This window comes from Phytophthora sojae (genome assembly GCF_000149755.1).
Source record: "Phytophthora sojae unplaced genomic scaffold PHYSOscaffold_2, whole genome shotgun sequence".
NCBI classification, from domain to species: domain Eukaryota; phylum Oomycota; class Peronosporomycetes; order Peronosporales; family Peronosporaceae; genus Phytophthora; species Phytophthora sojae.
The window spans coordinates 5,141,294-5,155,742 of NW_009258116.1; the positions used below are offsets into that span (position 1 = coordinate 5,141,294).

The 14,449-nt window shown below is 53.6% G+C and overlaps 4 protein-coding genes across 4 annotated transcripts; all 4 read right to left on the bottom strand.

The window, feature by feature from the left end:
* Positions 1-232: 232 nt before the first annotated feature.
* On the bottom strand, positions 233-4,978 carry PHYSODRAFT_480167 (hypothetical protein; the record flags this gene model as incomplete). The annotated part of the gene is made up of 3 exons (XM_009521377.1): positions 233-290; positions 4,653-4,693; positions 4,877-4,978. Coding segments are annotated over 3 exons (201 nt in total), but the record flags the coding sequence as incomplete, so codon positions are not given.
* Positions 4,979-7,718: 2,740 nt separating this feature from the next.
* PHYSODRAFT_539491 (hypothetical protein) lies at positions 7,719-9,251 on the bottom strand (the record flags this gene model as incomplete). Its single annotated transcript, XM_009521378.1, has 1 exon — positions 7,719-9,251. The coding sequence occupies one exon, from the start codon at positions 9,249-9,251 to the stop codon at positions 7,803-7,805; it is 1,449 nt and encodes a 482-aa protein (XP_009519673.1). The 3' UTR covers positions 7,719-7,802.
* Positions 9,252-9,608: 357 nt separating this feature from the next.
* PHYSODRAFT_486943 (hypothetical protein) lies at positions 9,609-11,327 on the bottom strand (the record flags this gene model as incomplete). The annotated part of the gene is made up of 4 exons (XM_009521379.1): positions 9,609-9,716; positions 9,799-10,788; positions 10,934-11,071; positions 11,220-11,327. The coding sequence occupies 4 exons, from the start codon at positions 11,325-11,327 to the stop codon at positions 9,609-9,611; spliced, it is 1,344 nt and encodes a 447-aa protein (XP_009519674.1).
* A 461-nt stretch (positions 11,328-11,788) lies between these two features.
* On the bottom strand, positions 11,789-14,408 carry PHYSODRAFT_483043 (hypothetical protein; the record flags this gene model as incomplete). Its single annotated transcript, XM_009521380.1, has 4 exons — positions 11,789-13,432; positions 13,515-13,844; positions 13,911-14,054; positions 14,118-14,408. 4 exons carry the CDS (start codon positions 14,406-14,408, stop codon positions 11,789-11,791), a joined length of 2,409 nt encoding a protein of 802 aa, XP_009519675.1.
* Between the last annotated feature and the right edge of the window lie 41 nt (positions 14,409-14,449).

Sequence of the window (14,449 nt, forward strand, 5' to 3'; positions counted from 1 at the left end):
ACTGCTATCCCAGTATAAAAGATTCCACTAAAACTTCGCAAAAAACTACTCAACGTTTTTAAGGTTATGGGAAATTTAGCTTGATTTTTTCATTCAACATATTTTTATCCAAAGCCAACTCTATCCGCCGACAATGCGGTGGCGTTCTATACGGTGGCAAACGAATTCATTCAGCGGAGACTCAAAAGAGCTGCATCTGGTGTTATGTCTTCTCCGGAGAAAATGGTTATTTTCAAGCGAAGAGTGAAAATAGCTTTTTAGGAGGAAGGCGGCTAGTGTGCTCCCTAACGCTAACATGTTAGTTGCTATACATGTTAGCTAACTGTTAGTTAGTGTCTACTGTAGTATTTTGAGCTAACATGTTAGTAGCGTTAGAGCACAAAGATAGGTCAACGTGAGTAAATGTAGGTGGAGGAGAAAAGCTCTACTTATATAAACGCTTGTAAGCTATTCTAATAATCTATTCTGACCTGTTCTCGCATTGTTTGACCATAGTGTAGCTGGGACTAGGTTGCAGACTATACTTGAAGTTCAAACCAGACATAGAGGGCATACTTGAAGTTTAAGCCAGACTTAGAGGACATAAATTTGTTTAACTCTTAGCTTTATTTAGTCATTGCGCGGTGCGTGTGCGCCAAGAATCTATCAATAATCTAATCTTATGAATTTAATTCGTAGAGCAGTCTAACGCCTCTTACGACGCCACTTCCACCCACCCCATCGTCGTCACCTCAACCCACCCCACCGTCGTCAACTCCCCCTCACCCCACCCCACCGTCAATTCCGTCAACTCCCTCTCAGTTGAATACCGATTTCGACAATGATGTATCGCCCGACTCACCATCGATGGCTGGCCCCCCTGAGAGCCCGTTGCAAATCCTATTGGCCTAGTTAGTGACTATGTAGACCTATCAGATGCAACATCAAGCGAAGACGACTTCGACCCCGAAATCCCGGCTGAAGGACCGGGGATTATCATGCAGAACGGATTTACGCCAGCCGAACCGTGAATTACCACCCAATCTTGTTGCGATTGTACACTTCGCAGTCTAGTTGTGTGTCTCCGTATCGAGGCACGTGCTTGCTGTGAAGTTGTTGCCGATGGTAGGCAATTGTGGTACACGTGGTGTAATACTGGGATCTGATTGGCGGAGCCCCAAGATTTGACACTTCTGATTGGCTGAGAGAAAGGCAAGTTGAAGTTGCCTTTCTGGATACGATCTGCAACATTTACTTTTTGCTCCCCCGCATCTCCTACGACGAAGTAGGAGGTATGGGTTGGTACGATTCATGTTTAAGCATAGGAGACTAGGATATGATAGTTAGTTTGGCCTAACTCATTCTAATTCACTTTCGGATTTCCTTCCTAACCAACACTCGACTACCAAGCCTCGCCCGCATAATCTCAAGTGGTTATGAGCCCAAGCTACGCAGACACCGTGAAGCTCGTGGAAGACGACTACTTCCACTGGAAGTTTAACATGCGGATGAAGCTGTCGCGCAAGGGACTGCTGGCCCACATCGTCAAGCCAGAGTTCGACCAGCTGAGTGACCGCTCCACGGTACAAAGGAAGACTGACGATCTGAAGGCCCTTGGTGTGATCGCTGGGGACGTGAGTCTCACATACCAAGTCTACATCCGTGGAGCGACAACCGCTGCTGAATCGTGGCGCCTGCTTGAGGAGCAGTTCAACCGAAACACTCTCAAGAATCGGCTCGTCGTGACCAAGAAGTTGCACAACTTCAAGATGGAGCCCGGGACGCGGTTCGCGGCACATGTGGACCGGTTCAAGGAGCTGGTGCTGTAGATGGAGACGATTGGTGAAGCTATGGACGAGACTCGCCAACTCGTGCTGCTGCTGGGCAGTTTGACGGACGAGTACCGGATGATCAGCACCGTACTCGAGAACACGCCGAACATGACGTTGGCGTACGCGATCCAAGCTCTGTCTGGTGTTGAAGTCTCGGAGGATTCGACATCGGCTCGGGAGAAGGCATTCGCAACGAAGAAGGAGTTCCGCAAGCGCGGGTTCTCCGGGAAGTGCTTCTACTGCAAGAAGCTCGGGCACAAGGAGCAAGAGTGCCGCAAGAAGAAGGCTGATGAGGGACGTGGACAAGTCGCGCTGGAGGCGTCGGACTTCGCGTTCACGGCTACGGGTGCAATGGCGAAGTCGGAGTGGCTTGTGGACTCCGGTGCCAGTTCGCACATGACCAGCGTCCGGGACAAGTTCGTGTCCATGAAGGAGCTGAAGACGCTAGTCCGCATCACGATCGCGGATGGCACGAAGATCGACGCAGTTGCAAAGGGCACCGTCAGATTGGAGCTGATGGACGGGACGCCCGTCACATTGTCGGATGTTCTGTACATCCCGGAAGTTGATGGGAGCCTCATTTCGGTGTCGAAGCTGGCCGAGAAGGACGTCGACGCGCAATTCAGCAAGGACAAGTGTGTCTTTTGCTTTGGTGGTGTGACGGTGATGGAGGCCAAGCGCTATGGAAATGTTTACAAGCTGAAGACAGTGGGGGACGAGATGTGTCGTGCGGCGACGATATCTCGTAAGGAGCCATGGGCCGTCGTGCACGCCCGTCTCGTACAAGCGCTACGAACAGCTGTTGAGCATGGCCGATGGGGTACCGCGCATCGTAGGCGACGTGTCGACGGATAACGTGTGCGCTGGATGTTGCATGGGGAAGGTGCGCGCTGACGACTTCCCACGTCACCCTGACAACTTGGGTAAGAGTACAGGTGTACTCGACTTGGTGCACACGGACGTCATGGGTCCAATGCAGACCAAGACACCTGGAGGCTGCACATACGCAGTGACCTTCATCGACGACTACTCGAGACACGTGACGGTGTACTTCATGAAGGTGAAATCGGAGGTGCTGTCGAAGTTCAAGATCTTCAAGGCAGCAATGGAGAACGCAACGGGCAAGCTATTTAAGGCCTACCTCGACCGAAGCGCCATCAAACATGAGAAGACGGTTCCGTACACGCCTCAGCAGAATGGACTGGCTGAGCGCATGAACCGAAGCTTGGTGGAGATGGCGCGCTGCATGCTCTACCATGAAGGAATCGACAAGAAGTGGTGGGCAGAATCTGTCAACACGGCGGCCTGGATCATGAACCGGATCCCGAATTCGGTGACCGTCAAGACACCCCACGAGATTGTGCATCGTGCCAAGCCTCAACTCAAGAACATGAAGGTGTTTGGTGCAATCGGCTACGCCCACATCGCCGATGAAAAGCGTCGGAAGCTGGATGCAAAGGCGTTCAAGTGTCGATTCCTGGGCTACGAGGATGGTGTGAAGGGATACCGCGTTCTCAACGCGGCGACGGGAAAGGTGCAAATCGTGCGCACTGTGAAGTTCATGGAGGAACCCGATCACCTGATGACGCGCCTGGAGATTGACGACGATGAAGATTCGACTCCAGCGGCACCAAGCTCGGGCGGCGTACCTGCACTGGTGCCTGTTCGCGACGTTTCGACTGAAGTTGAAGTTGGCGTCCCGACTATGTCGCCGAATGACGTGACGACAGCTGGAGCAATCGTTCCGTACACTACCCATCCGATGATTACTCGGTCGCGTGCTCGTCACATTGAAGAGACCAACGATCCTGAGGAGCCCGGAGCTCGCAAGAAACAAATCGTTGCGCCATCCGAGATCAGGACGAAGCGTCAGAAGGTGGACCAAGGTCGTGCCAAGTCGGACGACACCCAGCTAGCCATCCACGGCGGAATGCTGATGGCTGCAACGGAAGAGGTGCCAAGGTCGTACCAAGAGGCGATTACGAGTGAGGATCGTGCCCAATGGAAGGTAGCGATCGCTAGTGAACTCAAGTCGCTGATGACGAACAAGACATGGAAGTTGGTGTCCAAGCCCAAACACCAGCGCGCGATTGGCTGCCGCTGGGTGTTCGCGTTGAAGCGCGATGAGACAGGGAGAGTCGTTTGGTACAAGGCTCGTCTCGTTGCCAAGGGGTACTCACAGCGACATGGAATCGACTACGACGAGACCTACTCGCCGGTGGTGTACCTGAACTCCATCCGTGCGAAACTCGCGAAGTGCTGCGCCGACGGAATGGAGATTGATCAATGTGACATCGACACCGCGTTTTTGTATGGAAAGCTCGAAGAGGAGATCTTCATGGTGTTGCCTGAAGGACTTCGAGAACTACTAGATTTGGCAGAAGCTCAAGGTGAAGATGACGTCGTCTGCCTGCTACTGCAGAGTTTGTATGGACTCAAGCAAGCGTCTCGCGTATGGAACGGGACGATCGACGCGCATCTCAAGAGCATAGGATTTCGAGATGCCGATGCCGATCCGTGTGTCTACACGAGAGGAGCTGGTGACGACGAGTGCATTGTGTGTCTCTACGTCGACGACATGCTGATTGCATCCCGCCAGCGGACTATCATTGACTCGGTGAAGGCAGGCATCGCGGACAAGTTTCGCATCAAGGACCTCGGACGCGCTCGATTCATCCTTGGCATCGAGATCGACTACGACATGGAGGCCAAGACGCTGGGCATCTGCCAGCGGGCGTACACCGCGTCGATCATCAAGAAGTTCGGCCAGAAGAATGCGAAGCCGTGTCTGACTCCACTCGACCCAAGCGTGCAGTTGACCAAGGCGGACGAACACCAAACCGAGGAGGACAAGGCCAAGATGAAGTCGAACCCGTATCGCTCTCTCGTGTGAAGTCTGATGTACCTGGCGTGTGGAACCCGACCGGACACTTCAGCTGCAGTGGCCAAGCTGAGCCGTTTTCTGGAGAACCCGGTGAGAAGCACTGGGATGCTGGTATCCGTGTGGTACGGTACCTGTTGAAGACCAAGAATCTCGGGATCGTTTACGATGGATTGCTTGGCACGGAGCTCGTCGCGTATTCGGACGCCGACTGGGCTGGCAACCGCGACGACAGACGCTCTGTAAGCGGAATCATGCTGATGATGTGTGGTGCTCCCGTGGTTTGGCGATCGACTTTTCAGAAGACGGTCGCGCTGAGCTCGACGGAGGCGGAGTACATGGCACTCAGCGAATGTATGAAGGAGGTGGTGTGGATGCGACAGCTGCTCAAGGATTTGGGTGCGGAGCAAGATGGACCTACGGTGATCTACGAGGACAACCAAGGTGCCATGGCGTTGGCTAAGAATGTCGGCTACCAGGCTCGCACCAAGCACATCGACATCCGCTATCACTTCATCCGCGAGAAGATCACGAGTGGTGTTGTGGAGCTCGACTACGTTGAGTCCAAGAACCAACTCGCTGATTTCCTGACCAAGGGACTCTCAACGAAGACTCTTCGCTATCTGCTCGAGCGCAGTAACATCACTGAGATGCTCGGGTAGACTGCGAATTGAGTGGGAGTGTTGCGATTGTACACTTCGCAGTCTAGTTGTGTGTCTCCGTATCGACGCACGTGCTTGCTGTGAAGTTGTTGCCGATGGTAGGCAATTGTGGTACACGTGATGGAATACTGGGATCTGATTGGCGGAGCCCCAAGATTTGACACTTCTGATTGGCTGAGAGAAAGGCAAGTTGAAGTTGCCTTTCTGGATACGATCTGCAACATTTACTTTTTGCTCCCCCGCATCTCCTACGACGAAGTAGGAGGTATGGGTTGGTACGATTCATGTTTAAGCATAGGAGACTAGGATATGATAGTTAGTTTGGCCTAACTCATTCTAATTCACTTTCGGATTTCCTTCCTAACCAACACTCGACTACCAAGCCTCGCCCGCATAATCTTAAGTAATCTACCTAGTAAAATGGGTAGGTTGGGAGGAGCTCACATGGGAGCCGCCTCACCACTTGCCAGCGCAGCTGATAGCGGATTTTGAAAGGGAGGAAGCAAATGGTGCTTGGCCTAATTATATCAGGATCCGTGGAGGTCGGTGGCGCGGAAGGTCGACGTGGAGGCTATAGGAGGACCCGTAGAAACTAGACTGTTGATTAGCCTTCGTAGCAGAATCGCTTAATAAATACATTTTCAAACTATACAGTACAGCTATACAGTACTAACATGTATAGTTTACAACTAACTGTTAGTTAGTGTCTAGTAAAATTAGCTAACATGTTAGTTGAGTACACTAAAGGTGGCAGAGATGAAACCACCGTAGGAGACCGTAGGCAGCCGGAGGCAGTCGTTAGTTTCATATTTCCGCTCTAGCGCTTAACCCTGACAGCGGAGTCGCTGCAATGTAGACTTTACATTTATGTACCGCTGAAGGCACGCCCCCAACATCGAGAAGCAACGACGACTGAAAGGCTAAAAGCTACCGCAAAAAATTGACGACCGTGTATGAAATCGGGAGAAGTCTACAGTAGTTCAATTAATCGAGCTATGAATGGCTCGTGTGGGGCCATTCAGAATCTAGCTGCACTCGCTTAGGCATTTTATCTACAAAGACTTTGGATGATTAAGTTTGCCTTAACGACAAAGCTTGCCTTAACTACATTGTGACCCGCCGAGATCCACCGAGCCCATTTACTACTGTAGAATAATCTTCTACTTTATCCTGTTCTTGTTAAAACAACTCCAAAGTACATTGTTACCGATATTTGTTCAATGCTACATGAATGCGGTACGTTCAGTTTAATACTTCGTACTACTTGATAACTGGCAAAAACACACTTGGACGAATCGAAGCTGGGAGTTTTTGTTGATGTTAGATATTCAGGCGACCCAGACAAATTTTGTGTGCGGCTGTGCCATGTTTAATCAAACAGAGTATGAATGCTCCATGTTGTCTGTACGCCCCGGATTCCAGTGAGAGAGGAAGCCCGGGCGGTCGTCAACGCGAAGGACAAACACCCGGTGTGTCCTACTTCTACACGCGATTGAGATCTGCTAGACCTCAGTCTTAACTTTCAAACTTGAAGCAAATGTCTGGCTTCATCGGGTTACCCTGCAAGTTTGGTAGAGCAGTTAGCCTGGCAGCGCTAAATATTCGAATGCACGGATTTTTCCTGTTTTTTCGCCACCTGTAAGTTATCCAAGAAACATAGGATTCTGCCTGGGCATTAGCGCACATTTCAGAGGCAGGAAGGAAATAATTACGTTGATTAGCTAGTTGTTGATAACCGTTCTACTAACTACAAAAGAAGTATTAATAAACTCAAAACTAAATCCGTGGAGTCCTAATCCGACGAACAGGAGGAGGTAGAATCACCACGGTGGGCTTGTCAAACCCAAGAGTTGAAGTACCAATTCGTTGGAGAGACGATATATGAACTGACAATGCCTTTGAAAAGAAGCAATCAAGCTTGGTACACTTGGTTGTTCAGTGGTAGATTGGGCAGATGCTGCGGCTGTGAAGCAGGCGCAGGAGATGCCCCAGTACATCGTTTCCCTGTAAGGGTATCCGTACAAGCTAGCTTCGAACTGCGAAAAACCCCGGGTCCACCACGTGTCCCCAATAGAGAATTACCATCTATCCTATGTAGATTCAGAAAACTGGGGGCATACGAAGAAAAACTGTTGGAGGAAAATGACCAACCTCGTTTTCGAAGAAGATTCACCGCGTGGCTGGTGGCGTACAAGAACAACGAGGTGTTCGACAGGGGAGAGCCTTTGAAGAGAGGAGCAACGATTGAGACGCTTGGTTTGTTGGAAGACGACCCCATTATTATGGAATTGCAGCAGTTTGACTTCGATATCGACGATTTCGAGGACTACGAACAACACTTAGCACAGGGTCTGGGAGTTCATTCGGGTTTGAAGGATGAGGGCTTGGCCCATTCAAATATATTCGTGTTTTGCATTAGCAGCTAGCGGTCGACAGTCATTCGTGGTTTTACTCTTCTGCTTTGTTCGCAAAGCGTTGTTCCCAATCCCGTTCCCAAAAGGGCGATGAATACGGCGAGGTGAACTTCTCAGGCGTAAGCTGGTCCGGAGGTTGGTACCAGTAGTTCAGCGCCAAGTGGCCGTTACCCTGCGCTGATCCGAACGACTCAACCTCGTGGAACCAGGACGCAGGCAGGAAGAGCATGTCCCCCACCTCCAAGTCGCAGAACGCCGCCTTGGCCTCACTGAACTTGGGGAACTCCTTGTACAGCTCCTTCCGCTCCTCTTCACTGCCCCGCAACCGGAACGTGTCCACCTGGCTGAAGCTCACGGGGTACGTGATCTCCGTCTGTCCGACATCGCGTTTCTCCGCCTTCTTCATCTTCTTCTCCTCCTCCTCCTCCGGGTCCAGGGCCAACTCATCCAGCTCTCCATTCTCGCTCTCGTCGTCCCCTTCAGCCTCACTGTCCTCAAAGTGAAAAGCTCCGTCCTCATACTCCTCGTCACCTTCACCATCACTGTTATCCGCCTGGAGCACGCGAAACATGGCCTTCTCCAGTCTCTCCTCGGCCGCTTCAAGCCGCGCCTCCGCTCCGGGTTCACCCGCCTCCACGGCCTGCTCCGCCTCGGCCAACTCCTTCTCCGCCTCGTTCTTCTCAATGGCTGCAAGCGCTTCGCGCTCCGCCGCAGGTTCCGCTCCGTACGGAGTCGTCTCCTTGCCCACGTAGTTGATCAGTCCATTGGCGTGCACGCGCGCGATGCGCCCACGCACGTACATCTTGTCCGCGTCTCCAGGCGAGTACAGTCGGAAGCGCTTCTTGCCGCGCATCAAGATGTAGAGGTTGTCGTGGTGGTCGTGGTGCAGCCCCGTGGAGGAGCCGTGCTTGTTGTTGCCCATCCACATGTTGATGTTCTGCGGGATCAACTGGCCCATGAGCTTGGGGCGCACGGGGAAGTCCTGCTGCAGCTTCTTCATGAACGGGGCCATGATCTCCGGGCGTCCGTCCTCTTCGAAGGCCACCTCCTGCGTGGTCAAGTAGTGCATCTCGTCCCCGGATTCGATCAGCTTGAGCAGGTCGCGGAACGGCATCTCCACTGCGATTCCCTTGCCGAACTTCTCCTTGACATCTCCACGGCGCTCGACGGTGAGCTTGGTGTCTCCCGCCAACTCAATGAGTCGGTCGTCCGAGGTCGACCACTTGCTGGGGGCGATGAAGTCCTCGTCCTGCAGGAAGCCCGTGAGCACCACGGGCGTGCGCGTGCACACGAACTTGGCGAAGAACTGCTCGGGCGTGACGCTGCTCACTGGAATGCGCTCGATGTCGCAGTTGGCTTCGGGTAGAGTGTGGCCTTTGTACTCATTGACCCATTGGGCGTCGGCGGCGTCAGTGGACGCGCCGGCCTCGTTGGTGCGCAGTCGCTTCTGCGAGTCGGCGTTCGTGTTGGTGTTGCCTGCCATGACTACGGATTGAGGACTGTTATCAGGTTCGTTAGTGACGGTCTCAATGCGGTGCAAACGGTTGGATGGGGACAAGGGGGTGCGAGAGACACGGATACGTACTTCAGGATGTGTACGCCACATCGCAGTTGAAGCGAGCTTCAAGCAGGACAAGTGAGTGAGCAGAGTTTGGTTTAAGGTGAGCGCAAGTTCCGATGCGCGCGCTGCATGTACGAACCAGTTATTATCGTCAAATGCGGCGAGGGGCAATCTCGCCGGCTTAAACTTCCTGTCTGATGTATGTTGTCTGTATCCGAACGAACCACTACGGGTACACGCGTGCGCGCACACAACCAACTCGCAACTCTTGTTGTCTCTCTAGCCAAAGTGGTATCGCTGACCGCCCATGCCTCCCATGCCGCCCATACCACCCATGCCTCCCATGCCACCCATGCCGCCCATGCCGCCGCCGCCGCCGAAGAACATCTACACACAAGAAGCAGCAAGAATAAGTGAGTAAATATGTCCACCACTGCAACAGGTCACAACCGGAGAATTCTACGCGTACCTGGAAGATCTGCGAGGGGTCGACGCCGCCCATGCCGCCGCCCATGCCACCTCCGCCAAAGTCGTTGTCGAGGTCCTCGAGATCCACGCCCGAGTCGTAGCGCTGCCGCTTCTGCGCGTCTGATAGCACAGCGTAGGCCTCGCCAATGTCCTTGAAGGCCGCCTCGGCCTCGGCCTTCTGCTCCTCCGACTTGCCGGCGTGACGGTCCGGGTGGAACTTGAGCGCCAACCGCTTGTACGCCTTCTTGATCTCGGCCTCGGTGGCGCTCTGCGACACGTTGAGGATCTTGTAGTAGTCCTTGCGCTTGGCCTTCTTGATGTCCAGCTTGGTCTGGCGGATGCTGTTCTGGATGTCGCGCTGGGCGTCGTCACCCACGAGCTTGGACGCCTGGTCGTACACGCGCAGCGCCTGCTCCAGGTTCTCCAAGCCTCCGAGCGCCTTCAGACACGCCGCCTTGCGCAGGTACGCCTTGGCGTAGCCGTGGTCGTAGTAGATGGCCTTGTCGCAGTCCTTGATGGCCTCCTCGTGGCGGTTGAGCCGGGACAGCGCGTTGGCGCGGTTGCAGTGGATCTTCGAGTTGAAGGCCTTGTTCTGCGGGTCGATGGTCAGGCACGAAGTGTACATCTCGACGGCCTCGGCCATCTTGCCGGCCTTGAAGGCGTTGTTGGCGTCCTCCTTGCTGCTCTCGAGGTGGCGGATGCGCTTGATCTCCTTCATGCACTTGCTGTTGTCCGGGTCCGAGCGCAGCGCCTGCTGCAGGTGCTTGATGGCGCTCGGGAACTCGCCCTGGAAGTACAGACAGCGCGCGCGCAGGAACAGCAGCTCCGGCGAGCTCGAGTCCGTGCGCATGAGCTGCGTGAGCACGGCGAAGGCCTCGTCGTAGCGCTCGGCGCCGATCAGCGCCTCGCCGCGCAGCAGCTTGATCTGACTGGAGCCCGTGCACACCTGAGCCGCGCCGTCCAGCACGTTCACCGCCTGCGAGTAGCGGCCCTGCAATTATCGGGGGAAAGTGACAATATTGCAATTTTAGTTAGTGTTGCCGTCGTGCTGTGGTTAGCACTTCGTCTAAACGAGTTTTTTTCATGATGACAATAATTATTGTCATAAAAGATATGTATCTTGCAGCAACACTTACCGCCGCGAGGTGCTCCTTGCCGCGCTGCAGCTTGTCCAGCGCCATCTCGAGCGTGCGCTTCTCGTTCAGCAGCGTGGCGTTGTTCGGGTCGCGCATGAGTCCCGCCTGGTACGTCTTCATAGCGGCGTCATTGTCGCCCTAACAAGATAAACAACAACACCCATCATCCTCACGGTTAGCACTACCTTAACCTCGCCATGGCAAAAAGTGCCAATAACCAATAATGAAAAAAATATTGTCATAACCCATGCCAATATTCTTTTTTTTTGCCTGCAACGAGACGTACCAGAGCCAGCTGCGCCTTGGCCTTGCGAACGTAACCCTTGATGTACATGGGGTCGAACACGATGGCGCGGTTACAGTCCGTAACCACGTCCTTGTGCTTGCCCAGCATGAAGGAGGCGGCCGCGCGGTTGCCGTAGTAGGCCACGACCGTGGGGGCGGCGTCGATGGCCTGCGTGTACTTGTCGATGGCGCGCTGGTAGTCGCCGCGCTTGTACAGCTCGTTGCCCTGCGCCTTGAACTCCTCGGCGGTCGCGTCCGTCATGATGGCTACCTAACCTGCCGAGTGTACCGTGTGTACTGTACCCCCCTGGAAGCCGCGAGCCCCAGTCAAAATTCCACTTTGGCTGTGTGTGCCCAAGCCAAAGGCTAGCGGCGAGACGAAGCCGCACAGATCTGGTACTTTGCGGAAATTTTCTCGAACATTCCAGCATACTCAACTCAAGTGAAAAATGTTTAGCGTAATGTGTGGGACACACCACCCATCATTTTGGTGTGGCAATACACTAAGTACGAGCAGCTGTAGCCATTTCGTCATGGCTACATGCACGTTGAAGACGAAAAAGGTATGCTTTACGTGTTGTCGGTGCTTATGAACGCGAACACAGCTTCTTCGACGTCGTCACACGTCTCGCTGCCCATACTTTTGCTGTTCTCGGCGTGTTCTAGTGCGTCGGCCAGCATCCGAGCGGCAGCGATGAGACCACGGACGCTGGTTTGCCGCTTCTGGCCGAACGTGAACGAGGCCGGGTGGGCGGCAAAGCCTCCGGTGCCGGTCTCTTCCTCCTCGGCAAACGTGGACAGTGCTCGTACAATTGCCGTCCGGTCCGTATCGCTGCCGGAGGTTTTCCCGCCGTGGTCGGCGTCTTGAATTATTGCCGACAGGAGCCGCTGACGAGAGATCTGGTCCTTCACCTGCCGGCTCTTGGTCGTGCGCTCAAAGTCCTCGGCATTCACAGCAGCAAGCGACGATCTGCGTGTGGCTATGGTTGTCTTGGCATTGCGGACCACGATCATATCGACGTTACCCCATACTCGCGGTTGGTCTTTGCCTTCCGGGTTTAGTACCGTGCTCTCTTCGCCGCGAACCTGAAACCCGCAGAGAATGTCGCCTCGAGTCATGGCACGCTTCGCCAACTGCCAGAAGGAGACCTTCTCGGTCTTCTCACAGTACCGAGTCGAAGGTTCTACCTCGAAATACGCTCCGTGGGGGCCTAACAATTCGTCGAGTATTACGCGCACGTCCCGACTCTCGGAGATCATTGCTAGGATGCAACTGACCAGCTCATTCGACTGGATAAACTCGGAAAGTTTGAGAATAGTTGCGCTAGTGGAGATCGTCCGTTGTGTCCGTGGGTCGAGGATTTCGCTGATACATTTGCAATAGTCTGGAACGGATTCGGGCGACTGGCCATGGGTTTGCTTCAGACTGCGAGCTTGCAAGTCACGGATTAGCAGTAATGATGCCAGTGAGTGCGAATCGGAGTGCATAATGTCCAATTCTCGTGACTGATCCGACAAAATCATGATCGACGTGAACGTGCTCCACGGTAACTTCTCCAACTGCCTGCGGATAGCCGTATTCCCAATGTGATGTACCACCGTCAAGTGCCTGAGGGTAGTGATATCCAAGCCACTGTCGAGCAAACTCTTGTTGCGCAGGTGGATCGGCTCCTCACAAATCATGTGCAGCTCAGTCCCTGGCCGAACGACAGCGTCAAGCAACTGAATCATATCGCGAATGTCTCGACGCCACCCACACATTAGAATACGCTCGCTTGTCAGAGGCTTGGGAGGAGGAACGGGTACCTTTCCAACCTCAACGGATGCTGGGGGACACGCCTTGTACGTGTCGTCGTCTTCGGCTAACACTAAAATCTGGTCTCCTTCCTCCACCCTCATGTTTGCGCTCGGACAAATAAAAACTTCGCCACTTTTCCGCTTTACGCCGAGTGGCGTTGCGTTGGGAAAACGTTCGGCCAGTTCCATAAACGGGACTCCGACGCACTCAGGCCACTCCTTGAAGTAGAATTCATTGCCTTCAAACCCTAACAGAGCTGAATACACTCGAGCGAGACCAGGCGAGCGTGCAGACATTAGCACTAGACGACCGATCACGTCATGAGATACCAGAATTTCCACATCATTCCCTCCAACGAGCCGAAGCAGTGGATCGTTGTCAATATCACGTAACTCAGCGACAATGTGACCTGATAACTACCGCCAGGTTATCAAACACAAGAAGATTAGTCAAACGCGATAGTGTGATACTAACACGGAATGTAATCAAATACGGCACCTCTGGGAGTGTCTTGAGACTCAAGACTGTACGGAGAATCGCGGCGTCGGACCGGTCTGCGTCTCCTGTTGAGTTGGCCATGATAATGATACTCCTCGCTCGATGAGCGGATACTTTCAGCAAGTCCACGGACAACAATGGCGTTCCCGTGCGGAAAATTACACGCGTCCCGCGCAACTCCTCCTTCCTCATTTGTGATTCGAGCTCCGCCTCCAGCTCCTCTTTGTCGATTTCGGCAAGGACGACGATCACTCCGCCGTTCTCGCTGGCATTCGCTAGGCAGATTTGTCGGATCAGTGAAATGGACTTGTCCGACCAGCCAAGCAGCAACTGTAGGAGAGACAAAAAAGTGTAAGCTAACCAGTAGTAACAGAACATTCGCTTTCGTTTGCTTACGGTGTGCTTTTCTTCGGCAACATTGGACTTGCCCTTCTTGAGCATGTCCATCTTGTCCCGGATTCCATCAACCACAAAACCCATGATCACGGAGAAGTACAAGATGCCCACCAACGTCGTCAGCACTCCAATAACGCGCACACCCTGCACAAGATAGAGGTGGTAAGTTGTTATGGCCTCGGTAACACCTTTATCAATGGAACTTACATCTATGGTCAAGCCCGTGTGAGCTCCCGGGTCAGCGAGGTACGTCCATGATTCCCACACTGTCTCCGCAAACGCTTTCGTCACCTGCACGGCCTTGAGAAAAATCGCCCCAATGATAATGAGCAGTCCTCCTAGCAGCGACAAGGTGGCAATCTGCCCTCTCCGCGTTGAAATGTACTGGTCGATCTGGTACGCGATCCACTCGGAGTGGGTGATTTTCTTGGGCGGAACCTTGAGCTTGGCAATCGCCTTGTTCTGCTTGGCCAGGAGCTCGGCTCTGCTCGTCGGCATCCTCGCCAGCATCTGTGACCTGCTCGGCTGACTTGGCATAA